This window comes from Arachis hypogaea, chromosome 3 (assembly GCF_003086295.3).
Source record: "Arachis hypogaea cultivar Tifrunner chromosome 3, arahy.Tifrunner.gnm2.J5K5, whole genome shotgun sequence".
Lineage (NCBI taxonomy): Eukaryota > Viridiplantae > Streptophyta > Magnoliopsida > Fabales > Fabaceae > Arachis > Arachis hypogaea.
In genome coordinates this window covers 132635068-132650892 of record NC_092038.1, presented here as the reverse complement: position 1 = coordinate 132650892, position 15825 = coordinate 132635068, and the positions used below count along the sequence as shown (strand labels likewise).

At 30.4% G+C, this 15825-nt stretch overlaps 2 protein-coding genes across 3 annotated transcripts; one reads left to right on the top strand and one right to left on the bottom strand.

The window, feature by feature from the left end:
• The first annotated feature begins 5262 nt into the window (after window positions 1-5262).
• LOC112791758 (protein neprosin) lies at window positions 5263-10635 on the top strand. Of its 2 annotated transcripts, XR_003197275.3 has the most exons (8): window positions 5263-6041; window positions 6126-6212; window positions 6308-6523; window positions 7125-7289; window positions 7522-7575; window positions 8346-8492; window positions 9925-10363; window positions 10538-10635. XR_003197275.3 is itself a non-coding variant. In XM_025834711.3 (7 exons), the coding sequence occupies exons 1-7, from the start codon at window positions 5874-5876 to the stop codon at window positions 10300-10302; spliced, it is 1215 nt and encodes a 404-aa protein (XP_025690496.1). In that variant the 5' UTR covers window positions 5263-5873; the 3' UTR covers window positions 10303-10635. The 2 variants fall into 2 exon arrangements, 1 of the variants encoding a protein (XP_025690496.1); XM_025834711.3 differs by having other exon boundaries at window positions 9925-10635.
• Window positions 10636-12806: 2171 nt separating this feature from the next.
• LOC112791757 (large ribosomal subunit protein mL101 (rPPR4)) lies at window positions 12807-15313 on the bottom strand. Its single transcript, XM_025834710.2, has 2 exons — window positions 14963-15313; window positions 12807-14234 (listed from the first exon to the last, which is right to left on the bottom strand). The coding sequence occupies exons 1-2, from the start codon at window positions 15188-15190 to the stop codon at window positions 12990-12992; spliced, it is 1473 nt and encodes a 490-aa protein (XP_025690495.1). The 5' UTR covers window positions 15191-15313; the 3' UTR covers window positions 12807-12989.
• Window positions 15314-15825: the final 512 nt, after the last annotated feature.

Sequence of the window (15825 nt, the reverse complement as noted above, 5' to 3'; positions counted from 1 at the left end):
TAAAAATGTCCTCATATTATTTAAAAATATGATAAAAATGTTTAAATAAAATATTTTTTTTATAAGTGACAAATAATTTTTATATTTAACAAAGCATTTATGTATTTAATTCATAATATATAAAAATATTTGATAACTATTAAAAAAATATACACAAGAAATCGGATGAAAATTTGATTTTTAAATTTTTTATTTTCTAAAAATATTATTGATGGTTGACAAAAAATTATAAAAAAATATATACTTAATAAAAAATTATTAAATTTTAAAGATAAAAATATTTTATTTTTTAATTATACTTGTAAAAAATTATATCAAAATTTAGTTTTAAAACATATTTTGAGAATATATATTTAATATTAGACATTTTTATCGTGTATTTAAATAATTTTAGGATATTTTTGTTAATAATAAAATTTAAGAATATTTTTTATTTTTGTCACCCTCAAAATAACTCAAGTACATTTTCGGTAGTTCACTTTTATTATTATTGCTCTAAACTGAATTTTTTTTCTGTTTCATGAAGACCGCTGTCTAAGTTGTTGGGCTTCACCCTGTCGTGGACAATATATGAATGAGCTTAATATTATTTCATATCATGTTGAAGGCTGTGTTGGTTTTTGTCAGAATTGTGTAGTAGCTTGTTAATCAATAAAGGTTATATCAGCCTTAATGGCCCACATTCAAAAACTAGAAAACTAAAAAAACTAAAACGAGGCCGAGTCAGTGACTAAGAAATGACTAAGTTCTTTGTAAATTATAATGGGCCTCAGTAACAAATTATTAATATGTGGTAGTAGACTTTTATTCTAAAAATGATTTAAGTATATTAGAGAAAAACTTATGTTATCTTTTGGTTCATTTGAAATAGATGACACTCATATATAATTGTCTTTTATGTGAACTTAAAAATTAAAAGTCATTATATAACAATTTAATCAAATATGTTAAATCATCTAACAGTTTTTAACTAGTAATTTTAGATGAAAATAACTACACGTGAATTTTCACATTGAAATATATGTATTTTTAATATAAGAGAATACCATTTCATTATTTTTTTTTCCAAATAAATGAACTGTATTGAAAATATATGGTCCATATAAAGTTAAGTTTTGTAAGTTAGCATGCATGGTTTGCAGCTACAGGAAGAGGTAGCTAGCTTTCTCCTTGGGGTAGTTTTATTATGTGACATCTCATCCATGCACACATGTTTAAAAGCACATGATTAACCATCATTTTGTGTCCCCCAAACATGCAACATTATTAATTCCCATTCCAACTATATGGTTGGCAAACATGAATGATGGCCATGTTACATGTATTAATTAGTAGTATTAGAGAGATGAATATATAATGCCACCCAAGAGTTATTGCTAGCATGCAGCACATCATAAGTGAAGCAAATGGGAAAGAGAAACATTCTTGTCTTAGTAACAATAATCCCACACTCCTAAATCATAGTCTTTAGTTTTCATCACACACTCTGTTGGGACCTAATTAGATGCTTCCCAACATCTTTCAATCACTTTGTCTCTCCGTAGAAAAAACAGTTTAGATGGTATAAATTAATTAAAATTATAAAATCACCTTGTTAAATCCAAAGAGAGTTAGTTTATTAAAAGTCACTTGAATTTGGTACATAGTTTTTTTTTAATCTATTGCAAAGTAATTAAGACTTCTGTTTCGACCCGACTCAACTGGCCCAATGGCCGTATTCGAGTGACCGGCCGACCCGATGGCCTCACGTGACCCGAATTGGGAGGCGACCCGAATGTCACCTCCCCTTTTATGAGGCATCTGACCGCAAAAAAAAAGCTTTTTAAAAGGTGGGTCTGTTTATGTGGGATCCGTTTTAGTACATACTATATAAGGGAAGGGTCCTACTCCTTTTCCAGATATATCATCTATCCTTTACCCTAATTGCCACTTTTGTACGGACACTAACTTAGACGTCGAAGTCTTTTTGCAGATGAACCCTCCACACCAAATCGCAATTCGGCGGGATCTCGCCCCCGACCTCATCCTATCCTAACGCACGAAGACGAACCGAACCCAGCATCCTCATCATCACCAAGCATCAGGTAAACCCGACCCGTGCCGGGACTGAGCAACTGAACAACTTTGTATGCCAAAAAGCTAAGAGAACCAACAATTTTCTAAGTTAAGTCGTACTGTAATTGTATATTTAATTAGGAATTAGCATTAAGCAGGTTCTGCCCCATAAGCTCCTTAATTATACAAAATCATTGCTTGCCTAATCACCATTCCATTCTTGAAAGCCTTAGACATACATGCATGTTTGTCTTGGGAATTTGAATATTATACTATGCACGCACAAAGAGAAATAGGTTTGAATCGATTGAATGAACCTTATTATTTGGAAACTAATTCATGTAATTAGGAAGGCATCATCTTCTATATGTCGTTTCACATCATTCAAACCCAAGCATCTACCATTCTTTCTCATGATTCTATTATTCTCTTCTTTTAAAATAATGGCCGCTTTACTAATATTCCACCTTTAAAAACAGATAAAATTCTAAAGTTAGGTGCCTTCATAAATCATAATTTATATGCTATCCCAGCATCATGGAATGTAATACGCTATGAAAGGTAGATAGGGTACGTGGAATATAATGTATTTCTATGACTATGATCTATCCCTAGCTAGCATCATTTTCATAATTTGAGATAGCTGAAATTAGCGTGTTAATTAGCTTAGGATACGGATGAAAGTTGCTGAAATTTCTTGGCCGAAAATATTTGATAACTAAAATAACTTACCAAAAAACAGTCAGAATTTATTTTGTTTAATATTTATTAATTCTAACATCAATTAATGAATGTTAAATAAAATAAGTCTTCACTGTTTTCTTTTGTCTCTCTAACAATACTGTTTTTTGGCCATCATTATAAATTTATAACTACTCTATGGAATTAATTATATTGCTATATAATGAATTGGAAATAGTAACAATCTTGACGGCTAAGTAAAGGATTGAAGAAATATTTTAATTGAATCATGTCTACCTTTTACAAAATCTTGTTCTCTTAACCTAATAATATTATGCATCCTAAATTAAGAGATTTTCCACTTTTTAAAGTGGGATCACATGTAATTATGGAGAGGAATGTGGTAAGTTCTTTTGACTTTGAATTGAAGCCCCACAAGGTGACCAAAGGAAGCAATAAGAACTTTTAATTAACCTCTTTGCCTTGTATATATAACGGGTAAGACATGGATTCATCACTTTTCTAATAAATCCAAGAGAAGAAGTCAAGGAATTACACCCATGTCATGATAACAAACTGCTCAATTTCTTATAAGATGGGTTCATACATATATGTAAAGAATTGTATAAAAAAACAACATCAGAAAGTCAAACAAATGTGATAGACAAGGAAGAAATTGATGCTTAATTAAATTGAGTTATAATAATTGAAAGAACTCGTTTTATTTTTGGACAAGTATTACTCTTAATGTTTATACAAAGCTTACCATTTTGACTCGTAATGTTTATAATGTGTGCAGTCTCTTAAATTAGTTTAAGGCTTAGTTTGGTAAAGCTTTTACTTTTTAAAAGTAGCTTATGAAAGCTGTCTTTTAAAAGACAGCTTTTTAAAAGCTGCAGCACTTACGTTTGGTAAAATCAAATTAAAAATGGCTTTTAATAAGTACAAGCACCATAATTGTGTTTGGTAAAACAGCTTTTAAAAATTGAAAAAAATATAATAAACATGTTTATAACAAAAAAATAATTTTTCTTTTCAAATTCTTTAAAATTTTATATAATATTTTAAAATAAAATAATGTTAAAATAAAAAATTCATAATAAACATAAATATAATAAATAAATTCTTCTATTTTTTAACTTTAAAATTTTATATAAGTATCATAAAAATTTATTTTATCCTAAACATCATTACTAAAAATATTAAATTACCTAAATTACTATAATCTAATTTTTTTCACCAATCAAACTTAGGCTTAGTTTGGTAAAACTTTTACTTTTTAAAAGTAGCTTATAAAAGTTAACTTTTAAAAGATGGTTTTTTAAAAGTTGTAGCATTTATGTTTGGTAAATCAAATCAAAAACAACATTTAATAAACATAAGTAACATCAATTGTGTTTGGTAAAATAGCTTTTAAAATTTAAAAATACTATAATAGACATAAATGTAAACATTAAATTTGAAAATTAGTTAACATATGAGGTTATATTAGACTTTTAAATTTTGAAAAGCACAAGCCAGCTTTGAAAAGCTACCTCCTAGGTGCTTTCAAAAGCACATCTAACTTTTAAAAGCCGCAAGCACAAGCACTTGAGCTTTTTAATTTACCAAACGCAAAATGACGTGCTTGTGCTTTTTAAAAGCACAAGCACCTCCTGAAAAAGCTTTACCAAACCCAGCTTAATACAATTTGAAAATTTATGAAAAACTGAAGTAAAAATTACACTACTTACTAAATAATTATATCTTTCAATCTAGTGAGAAATATTTCGCTCTTAAGATGAAGATACATTCTCAATCTGATCTCTTAATATATTTGTTTTTAGTTACTTACTTACACCTTAATTATATTAATTATCGTTAAGTCAAATATCTCAACTAATAATAAATTTGAGTATTGAATACAATATTAATATGGTCGGTAATGTTAGAAGACAATAAAATATCAGCCCAAATTTCTATTTTATAGCATTTTTTATTTTTTTAAATTAATAAATATTAAATAAAATAAATTTAAACGGTTTGAACTGATTTTTTATTGTCTTTCAAATATTATTGATCATTAATTTATTTTAGTCTCTATGACTATTTTTCAGAGTTTCGGACTCTATTATAGAATTCTACCTAATTTAACATTTGTATGATTTTTTTAAGAAAGATACTTTTATTTTTGAAAAGTACAAATATTTTACTTTATATTTGATAAATAAAAAGGATAATATGTTTTTTTTGTTGTTTTTAATAAATAAAAAGATATTTTTAAAACTAATATCAAAATTAAAAATTTTAATATAATTCTACATATTAATCAATGTCTATATTCATTTTTTTTTGTGCCTGTTAAAATTATTTAAATTTTAAAAATAAATTTATCGAACACAATTATATTATGAATTCTGTTAGGGAGACAATGAAAAATCTTTTCTCTAATATTATACTTTGTGCTTATCAATAATTACTTTTATTTTAATTTATCAAGTATAGCTATTGCAATTTTTAAAAAACCAACTTTAAGAAGAAATCTTTGAAAAAGAAAGGTTTTTTTTTTTTCAAATTGGATCTTTATTAACTATTAAAAATCCGAGTGAATGGTACAATAATTTTCTACATTCTATGCCTATTTTATATTTGAACAGACGTTATATGACAGATTTTCTTATAGTCCAGACTCCATTAAGAGAAAACAAGTTCCGTATTCCATGGAACAAATTATACTCTACAAAATTCTGAGAATTTTCCATTTTCGGAATTTTCCAATTAATTATTATTATTATACATATATAGACCTTCAAAATCCACTTGGCACGCAAAGCGTGTAAAGTAGACCCTCCTCTCTTCACTTCTTTTACATATAAAACTAAGATGATTTCATTTCTAATGATTACATACAACCCCATTTGCATATTTTGATATATATGAGATAAGAGAGTAGATGAAGCCAAGGAACTAACATTGTTCTGAGTGAGTTCCCAAGGCATTGAAAATGGTGAAAGATTATTAATTAATTGTTATGGAAAAAAAAATCAAGATAAAAGCAAGCTAGTCTTGTTTTTGTTTATGGAGCTACAAGAACGAAGAATGATATAAGTGTGAAAAGAAGCTGCTTCATCATCATCTTCTTCTTCTTCTATTCAAGCATGTCAACAACAATCCTAGTACCTTTTCTTCTTCTTCTTCTTATGGTTTGTCATGTGGCATGTTCTTTTGAAAATCAAACCTTTAGGCCATTGGAGGAGCTACGCAAGTTGAGAACCATAAGAAACCATCTTCAGCAAATCAACAAACCAAGTGTTAAAACAATTCAGGTACATACCAAAATAATTAAATGCATTATTAGGCCAAAGCTATATATATATATATATATATGATTCTGAATTCATTATTTGCAGAGTCCTGATGGTGATATCATAGATTGTGTTGTGTCTCATAGGCAACCAGCTTTTGATCATCCTCTATTGAGAGGCCAGAAACCATTGGTAATTAATTCAATTATTTAGTTAATTAAGGTTAATATATCTTATTAGAATGAATAACATTTTTAATTGGGATTAGTGGGAGTGTATGTGTGCAGGATCCACCAGAAAGGCCAAAGGGACATAAGAGTAAGAGTGAAAAAATGAGTGAGAATTTTCAAGTGTGGAGCTTCTCTGGGGAATCATGTCCAGAAGGAACAATTCCAATCAGAAGAACAACAGAAAATGACTTATTAAGAGCTTCCTCTGTTACCACCTTTGGAAGAAAATTAATCACTTCCTTTAGAAGGGATACAACTGGTGATGGACATGAGGTAATTACTAATTAATCATCACATCACTTTACTTATTTTCATTAAATGCATTTAAACTATAATTAAATTAAAGCAGCATTTATATTAAAAATATTACAAGTAAGAGTAACTTCTGTTTCTTCACATATATATAAATAAAGAGGAAAAAAAAAAGGATACTGACAACAAAAGCATAACTTGTGTGTCTTTTTTTTTTTTTACTATTTTCTTTTTCTTCTTTGTTTCTTTTGATAGTGAAATATCACCCTTTTCCTATTTATAGCGATCACAGAATTCCATGGTTCCTCAGGTTTGTTTCACCCTGCAGCTCCGAACTCCAAAGCAATAAGAGGCTCTTATTTTTAATCTGTGTCTACAACTACATTTCTAATTTCTTAACTTTTACAAAATCCTAACCTTGTGAGATATAATAAACTTATTTTATATTGTTATATTTAATTAAATAGTTATATTTAGTAATAATAAATAAATATTTGTGTATGTAAATTGATGAAATTAATAATAAATTCAGCTTATTAATTATGGATTATTGATGAAAATGAAGTTATTACAAATTACAAATAAAAATATATAGTTAATAATATTTGACATACATACACAGCATGCAGTAGGGTATGTTAGTGGAGATGAATACTATGGAGCAAAAGCAAGCATAAATGTGTGGGCACCTCTTGTAGAAAACCAATATGAATTCAGCTTATCTCAAATTTGGGTCATTTCTGGTTCTTTTGGGGATGATCTTAACACCATTGAAGCTGGTTGGCAGGCATGCACTCTTCAACTTCTTCAATTCAATTAGTTACTTTATTATAATATTTAAAAGTTAAGTATACTTATTATTTCTTAAAATGCATGCTTCCTCTATATATATTTGGTTAGTACTCACAAGGTAAGGTAGCTAGCATATGCAACTACTATACACCTACCTCTCATTTTCATTCATGTGTTGAATTTTGTAACTTATTCTATTATGTTAATTTCAAGTAAATTTCATGCAGGTCAGCCCTGAGCTCTATGGGGACAGCTTTCCAAGATTCTTTACTTATTGGACGGTATGTATATATGTAATGTATGTAATGATTAAGTTAATTGAAGCAATAATCACATATTAAATGGGGTGTGAAACTACATATACCATGTGCTATATATACTTTTGTATTCTTATATTATATATATTTAAAACCATCTTGGGTTGGGTGAGTGATCATTAGTCTTTAGTTCGTCGGATTAGAAAATACCGTGAACAATTAAAAATTAGTGTTGGAGAGAATGAAAAATTTCCCTTAGAAAATATTTGTTGAGTTATTACACCTTATATACTATGTACCTTTTCCTTTTTTTTATGTACTCTCACTAAAAAATAATTACAATGGTAAACCTATTATTGATAAAGAAATAATCTAGGTAACAGCTAGGTAGATAATAACTTTTATAAACAATGTGAACAATAGGTTCTAGAATTGACCCAATAAAATAAAAAAACACTTCACCTCCAAATTATCTCATAAACTTTAATATTAGGATAATCATCTGTCTACCTAGTAAATTGAACATTCAACCATTATTAATTGTGCATAAGTAAATCGAATCAAAAGAAATAATCTTTTAATTAAAAATAATGAACATAATCATCTGTATACCTATTGAATTGAACATCTGACATATTTATTATTCACATTGTTTAGTATTCTTATTATTTATCTATACTTTTCCCTAAAAAATATATATTTGCTTGAAGGGTAAGATAGATAGGAAAAGTGAGAATAATAATGATTCATATTTGTATTTATTGTTGTTGTTTCATATATATCTCTTTCTGCAGACTGATGCATACCAAGCAACCGGCTGTTACAATTTGCTTTGCTCTGGCTTTGTTCAAGTTAACAATAAAATTGCAATTGGGGCCGCAATCTCTCCAACTTCTTCATATAGCGGTGGACAATTTGATATTAGTTTACTCATTTGGAAGGTAATTACTAATTAGATTAACTTCTCCTGGTTAATTACCGAATTTTTTGACCTTAGGAAAACAATAATACATTTTTTTAATGAAACGGGGTTAAAGTTTAAAATGAAGTAATACAGTAATTATATATATATATATATATTAACTTTTATACTATTTTGTGCAAATTAATAGTTACTATAAAATTATCATAGTTTTAATTAGGCTTGGCTTATTCTTGTTCTTGGTTTACAGTATAGTCCTTTTGTGAGAGAATGAGTGCGTTAAAACAAGATCAGATTATGGGTCCAACCCATCTAAAGGATAAAAGAGATTTTGTTTTAATAATGAGACATGTCAGAAGAAGACTGATGAATGCATACCATTGGATTTGAATACTTTATTTATTTTTTTCAACTTCAACAAAATATGCAAATTCTATAGGCAAATCAGCCAAACTGAAAAGGATGGTCTATTATGAAAATCTCGCAATGTGTATTTGAAATTTGTTACATAACATTAGAAGCAAAGGCAGCATGATTAATATAAACTTTCACTTGATAAATAGTTAAATATTTAAAAGAAAATAGAAAAAATAAAGGAATAAATTGTAGTGCATAAATTATTCTAGTTACTCTATGTGCACCACTTTACTCTCTTTATTACTACTTTGGAACATTTCATGAAATCATTCGGTGAATTCGAATAATGTCCTGCAAACTCTTATGATTTTTTGTTTACTTCTTTGAAAGATTCTCTTTCTTTTTCAAATTAAAGAGCTTATACTTCTGAGCTCCTCACCCTTTTTGCTTCTCCCTCAATCCTCATCTAATATTATTTTAACAAAAAATTCCAATATTTTGGATATTTCATTCACCACCTTTAGTTTCTTGATATCTTTTTGACCCATTTCACTTCTTCTCATGCTAGCTAACATGTGCCACTTAATCATTATGTCTTCGATTTGAGTAGCTTTGCTTTGCCACAAAAACAAATAAAGTGTACCGTTGAAGAGGAGTTGTTTTTTTTTAATTATATATTATTTTCTTAGTAAACAAAACTACTATTTTTATTTACTACTTAAATGATTACCTTTAAAAATAAATAAATATGATTAAATGACAATATAGTAGTTAATAGTTAGAGCATGTGCTGCTAGTTTCAATTTCATTTTGTGCATCCAGTGCTTAGTCTTAATTCAATTAAAATTTTATATTATTTTTAATTATTTCATCGACATAATTATACAAACAACAAATTTTATTGATTTTTTATTAAAGTGATACCGATTTTATTTCATCAATTAATTCTAATGCAGATTTCAATTCTAAATCAATTCATTTATTGAAAGTATCAAAAGTAATACTCTAAAAATCCTCCTTTTAAAAATGTTCTTAGTTTATCAAAATCAAATTTTATTTATTTATTTGTTTATTTAAAAATTTGATTATGACAGGATCCAAAGCATGGGAATTGGTGGCTTGAATTTGGGTCAGGGGTGTTAGTAGGGTACTGGCCATCATTCTTGTTCTCACACTTAGGGGACCATGCAAGCATGGTTCAATTTGGGGGTGAAGTTGTAAATTCAAGGTCTTCAGGGTCTCACACAAGCACCCAAATGGGAAGTGGACATTTTGCTGAGGAGGGGTTTGCAAAAGCTTCATACTTTAGGAATTTGCAAGTTGTGGATTGGGATAACAATTTGATTCCATTGAACAATCTCAAGGTTTTAGCAGATCACCCAAATTGCTATGATATACAAGGAGGCATTAATAATGTTTGGGGGAATTACTTTTACTATGGTGGTCCTGGAAGAAACATCAAGTGTCCCTAAGGGAATTAATTAATTAATTAATTAATCATATAGAAGAATTATATATAGATATTAGATAGAGGTGAATCTTTTCTTCTTTTCCTTTTAATTTCTTTTTTTTTTTCAATTTTGGGATAGTACCCATTTTCCTCTCAAGTTCTTTTAGTTAGTGATCTTGGGTAATTTATTTTTATATGTTTAAATTAAAGTTCTAAATTGTTGATTCCTTTCTTTTCTTTTCTCTTTTTACTAACAGGTCATCCATTGATCACATATTGCTTTCTGGAAATTTTGTAAATCTTGGAAGGAAAAAGAGTAAATATACTATATGATTCTTGGTATCCCTCCCAAAAATCTTGGACTATTTAATTTTTCATATATGCTTTAATTTCCTCATTTCCTCTATTATTGTTCTTCACTAATCAGTTTTGAATTTAAAAAAGAAGAATGCCAGATGAAAATAAAGGTTTAACATTTAATTAATTAATTAGTCTTTTTATATTCTTAAATGAGAGACAATACAAGACAAAACTTATATGGAAAAATAGAGTTAAAGTTTTAATTCTTGTAATGATATATATGTTTTTCGTTCATGAATTGATTGAAGAGTTGTAACTTGTAAGTGACCACATATGCAGCAGCATGCGTTGCAATTCCGATCTTTATCATGATTGTAAAACGTCCAAAATCCTTAAAGTACTCAAATTCAGCAAAATCATAGCTTTTAATAATAACAAGTATGCGCACATTGTGTCCAACTTGATAGTATTTACCTGCGTTGATTACCCAGCTATCTTTTCCTTAAAGACTACGTTACTGCCACCCATCATTTAAGCAATTAATGTATTATGTATATCTTATCATTAATCCATGCATGATAAGATGCTACACATAAACAATAATATTGTCCCGTTAATTGCAATATGTCTGTAGTGTAGTTATAAATTAATGTATGGCATATATGAACGTATAATGAATATAATAATAAATAGTAATGTTAGGAAGACAAAAAAATACACTAGAATCTGTCTTATATAGTATTTATTAATTGTTAAATAACAAGTAATGAATGCTAAATAAGTGTAACAATTACTAAATGTTAAATAAGACAAGTTCTGGTAGTTGTTGGCTAATTCTTTTTTGTTACCAAACATTTCCGATAAATAAATAAGGTGAAGAGAGAATTGACTTTGAAGGCAATTATAATTTGTGACAGATGAATGAGGCGCTGCTCATTTAGGCTTTCGCATTCAGATTCAGTGAGTGCTATACATATGTATCTCTCACTTGGACCACAAGCCAATGCATAGGAAAGGGGTTTAGTACTGAAAAAATATCAAGTGTTTTTTCTGTTTGAAGAACAGAGGCATATATATTATATACACAACATTATTATATTTTGGTTTTATGCTTTTTCTTTAATGTGATTTAATTTACTTTTTTTTTTTTTTTTACAATGCAGAACTGTTTAGAACTTAGGATCACACACACCTGGATGCTGTTTCTCGTTTGTCTCATGTATGGTTTGGTTTTACTCTTACCAACAAAAAAAGTCTCCATCTTTTTAACCAGAAGTGTCCATATAATGTAATTTATTAGATTTAAAAATTTGAAATTGATTTTAGGGTTATAAAAGTTGAAGGTTTTATGGGCAAGCAGATTGTTGTATATAATTATGTTCATGTACTAATGGCGAAAGTTGATAATACCTGTTAGCATAAACTATGAGTTCTACTGGGAGTATTGTAAGTAATTAACAAAAAGGGTTAAAAATTGAAGAATACTCATCGTAGTGAAATCTTGATGGTTGAAAATAACAGCGGAGAGGCTGAAGTAAAGATGTCACAATTAACAGATGTTTAAAAACCAATCTTATCCTAACGGATAAAACTGCCACAAACGTAGGATATGTTACTTGATTCTCAAGATGTAGTAAGAATCTGGGTGTTTGTCCTTGAAGAGCAAGTAATAGAAAAAACGTGGGTAAACTTCGGTAACTATCAAAAAATGCTTTTTCAGCTCAAAAAATTGTTTTTCTAGAAATAAGAGCAGCAGCAAATAGTTTAAGGGAGACTTCCACTAAACACCACAAATCACACTAAAGCAAATAGTTTCCAGCTTGGTGTTTTTTCAATTTATTGTTGTTTCCAGCTCTGTTATTCATTTCCTCTTTTATAGCATTTTGTTATTTCTTTATTTTAATTCCACGTTTAAGATTGTTTAATTAAATTTTGGCCATCAATTCATGTTAAATATCTGTTTATATCAATTTATTGCTAATAATACAAGAATTTCATGTTCCACTACTTGCAAAGTTAATTTCAACATTAAAGCCGATAAGTCCCGGGTTGAACTCATTTTTTTAGAGTCAAATCTGCTTTCCGAATTAACATCTTAGATACAAGCTTGATCGGCACTTGTGTCGAAGTCGAATAAAAATCAAGCAAAACAATACCCAAACAAAAATGTTTGATCGTTGCCAAACCGTAGTTCCCTTCGGGAATAATGTTTGGTACCAAATAGCATTACCGAATCCAAAATCCATCTAATCCATTTCCCATATTCAATGGTCGAAAAAATGTGTCACTTCAAAAGGTTTGAATTTAATTGACATACCAGATATTATTACCAAAGCCAAAATGTGTGCAACGTTAATGGCTTCATTGATTTTACAGCAATCAAAACTTGAAGGATGAGACTATCACTATTCACTCCACTGAGATAGCCTCAAGCAACTTCTTGGTTTCTTCACTCACATCCACTTTCTCCATCTTCAATCGTCGTCGCATAGCAGCACTGGTCCTACCAGCAGCCGCATAAGTTCTAATTAAGGATTCAAACACCTCTGCACCGGGAGATTCCACAGATTTCTTCAAGATCTCTACAAATTCTTCTGCACCATCAACATTTTTCTCTTGCTCAAAATGCTTCATCATAACACTAATGGTCTCTGATGATGGAACCCACTTCTCGCCATTTCCTCTACCAATTGATACTGCATTGTCTAGACAATCCACAGCCAACTTAAATTCTCCTTTTCGAAGATGGTAATCAAGAAAGATCTCCCAGGTCTTAGCATTAGGCTTGGCACCCCTCCTCCGAGCACGTTCCTTGATCTCTTTGGCCTTCTCCAGCATATCTAGTTTTGTGTATGCTCCAATCAGAGCATTTGCAATTCGGATATCAAACTTAGGACATCCAGATTCCCACTCCCGGAAACATTTTTCTGCTCCGGGAAGATCTTTCAAATTAACCAGCATTTGAATCATGTTCAGATAACTTATGTTTGCGGTTTTAGGAAATGCCAGTCTAAGAGAACGCCAAACCCTGTAAACCTCTAATAAGTTACCTGTTCTCCCGTACAATGTGATTAGAAACTGGTATGCAGAGAGATCTTTGCGAGCATTTCTCTTTTCTAATTCTTTGAGTGCTACTTCTGCCTTCTCAAACAAGCTAGCATCGACATAGATTGATGCTAAGTTGCTATATGTCGTCCAATCTCCAGTGACTTGATCATCCCTCTTCATCTCATCCATAACCCTTTCAACACCAGAAATATCATTAACAGCAGCAAGAGCTCTCATCCAGACATTATACGAGTATGTGTCCAGCATTATACTGCTAGCTTTCATTTCTTCTATGATGGAGGGAATCTTCTCTGACCGCTCTACTTTAGTATACAGAGTCATAAGGCTATTGTAAGACATGGAACTTAAAGGAAGCTTGAGAATCTTCATCTTTTCCATCAGACCTTCTGCTTTTTCAGTCATCAATTCCTTACAGTAACAGTTGAGAAGGGCTCCATAACATAGATGATTTTTTGCTGTTTCAGGGAGATTAACAAAATAATTCTCAGCAGCAGCAATGCCTTGAGCTTTAGCAAGCAAATCAAGATGTATAGCATGGTCGCTGACTGTCTTGTTCATATTCCTCTTAGCCATGGTTTGTGAGAGCTGTAACATTGGAGAAAAAGACACATTTTTCCATAAATAATTTAAGTAAAAGAAGCTACAGTCTGCCAACTATGATTTCTAGATTTAATTCTAGCTTAGTGTCACACCGGACCATTAGCATACATACCCAGCAACAACATAACATAAAATTCAACACCTAATTACTCAATTTGAAACGGAAACAGCATACCAAACCTTTTTCCATTAAGACTAGGCAGGGTCAGTCATATGGATTTTGTGATGCTATAGTGTTCTTTCATAAATTATATTCATATTCAAATCATTTCCGTCCAAACCTCTTATAGTATAAATCTAGCTACTGAACCACCACTACCCTTATCTGATTCAGTCTCCTTACTAGGGCCTACATAATCTCAAATTCCTTCAGGTTATGAACGAAAACCACTCCTCTGCATATATGATTTTGTATTATCACTAGTTCACTGCCACTCTTTTGATGAACTGTTCCACAACCAACAAAACTAGGTTTGATGCATCCACATTCATAAATCACATAAATCCATAACTTCTAAACAATCACATCAACATCAGCACTATAATCTCTCAGAAATAAAACTCAAACTAACACTAGATCAAAACACAGTTAAGATTATATCAATTTAACCACTATATCATGTTCTCTTCCTAAAAATTACGAATTCAAAAATGACGTAGAAATTGTTAACTTACAAGTAACTGATAAAATTTAATATAAAAAACAAGAAAACCTTGAGAGCAGGGGAATAGAGATGGCGTTGGCGAAGCTTCTTGAGTGTGTCGCCGACCTCCCATTTGTAAACACGCTTTCCGCTCTTGAAGAATTGGTTCAGCTGCTGCCGCACGTTGAGTTCAGAGGAACCTTCCCTGAAGAGCTTCAAGTAAAGCGCTTCGTCCAAGTACTTCTTCGAACGCTTCAGAACGCTCTTGGTGCGCCCGTAACGCTGCATCACCGACATTCTCGAATTGACGTTGCTGCTCCTGCTTCTGATCTTCACATTCCAAGGAAGGAAGGAAGCAAACCCCAAAACCCTAGTTCTTCGGAGGAGAGAGAGGGATCTGCTCAGGCTAAACAATTGGGCTCAAGTAAAGTTTGGCCTCGAGGCCCAATTTCTGTTACTTTATGGGCTTGTTGGGCTTCGGCCTGTATGCTTACCAAAAAGAGGTTGTTACTTCACCCAAAAAAAAGGTTATTACCAAGTATGTAATCAAATTATTCAAATAAGTGGTGGAAGCATGTGATGTAGTGATAAAGTTGTTTGCCTCAAACCAAGTTCTCGTGCTTAGCTCACTAGTTCGCTTGAGCAAGTGTCGGAGGTTCGAATCCTGCCTTATGCATGCAGCAACCTATTGTAGCGAATTAGTCCTTGAGGCCGGACTGGGGGATACCGTGAAAAAAAAAAAGTTGTTTGCCTCAAAAACAATGACACTGGGTTCGAATTTTAGTAGTTACTAAGTTGGTGTGTGTGAATGTGTTTGTACTTTGTATGACAAAATAAAAAAATATATTTGATAACAAAATAAAAATAACTAAAAACAGTTAAAATTTATTTTATTTAATAGTTATTAATTATTACAATAATTAATAAATACA

What these genes read in the sequence shown, in the direction of transcription:
- LOC112791758 (XM_025834711.3), top strand. Translation starts at nt 5,874, where the DNA reads ATGTCAACAACAATCCTAGTACCTTTTCTTCTTCTTCTTCTTATGGTT. An exon ending in CAAGTGTTAAAACAATTCAG is followed by an intron (nt 6,042 to 6,125) that starts GTACATACCAAA and finishes CATTATTTGCAG; the next exon opens with AGTCCTGATGGTGATATCAT. An exon ending in TGAGAGGCCAGAAACCATTG is followed by an intron (nt 6,213 to 6,307) that starts GTAATTAATTCA and finishes GTATGTGTGCAG; the next exon opens with GATCCACCAGAAAGGCCAAA.
- LOC112791757 (XM_025834710.2), bottom strand. Translation starts at nt 15,190, where the DNA reads ATGTCGGTGATGCAGCGTTACGGGCGCACCAAGAGCGTTCTGAAGCGT. An exon ending in TCTATTCCCCTGCTCTCAAG is followed by an intron (nt 14,235 to 14,962) that starts GTTTTCTTGTTT and finishes CCAATGTTACAG; the next exon opens with CTCTCACAAACCATGGCTAA.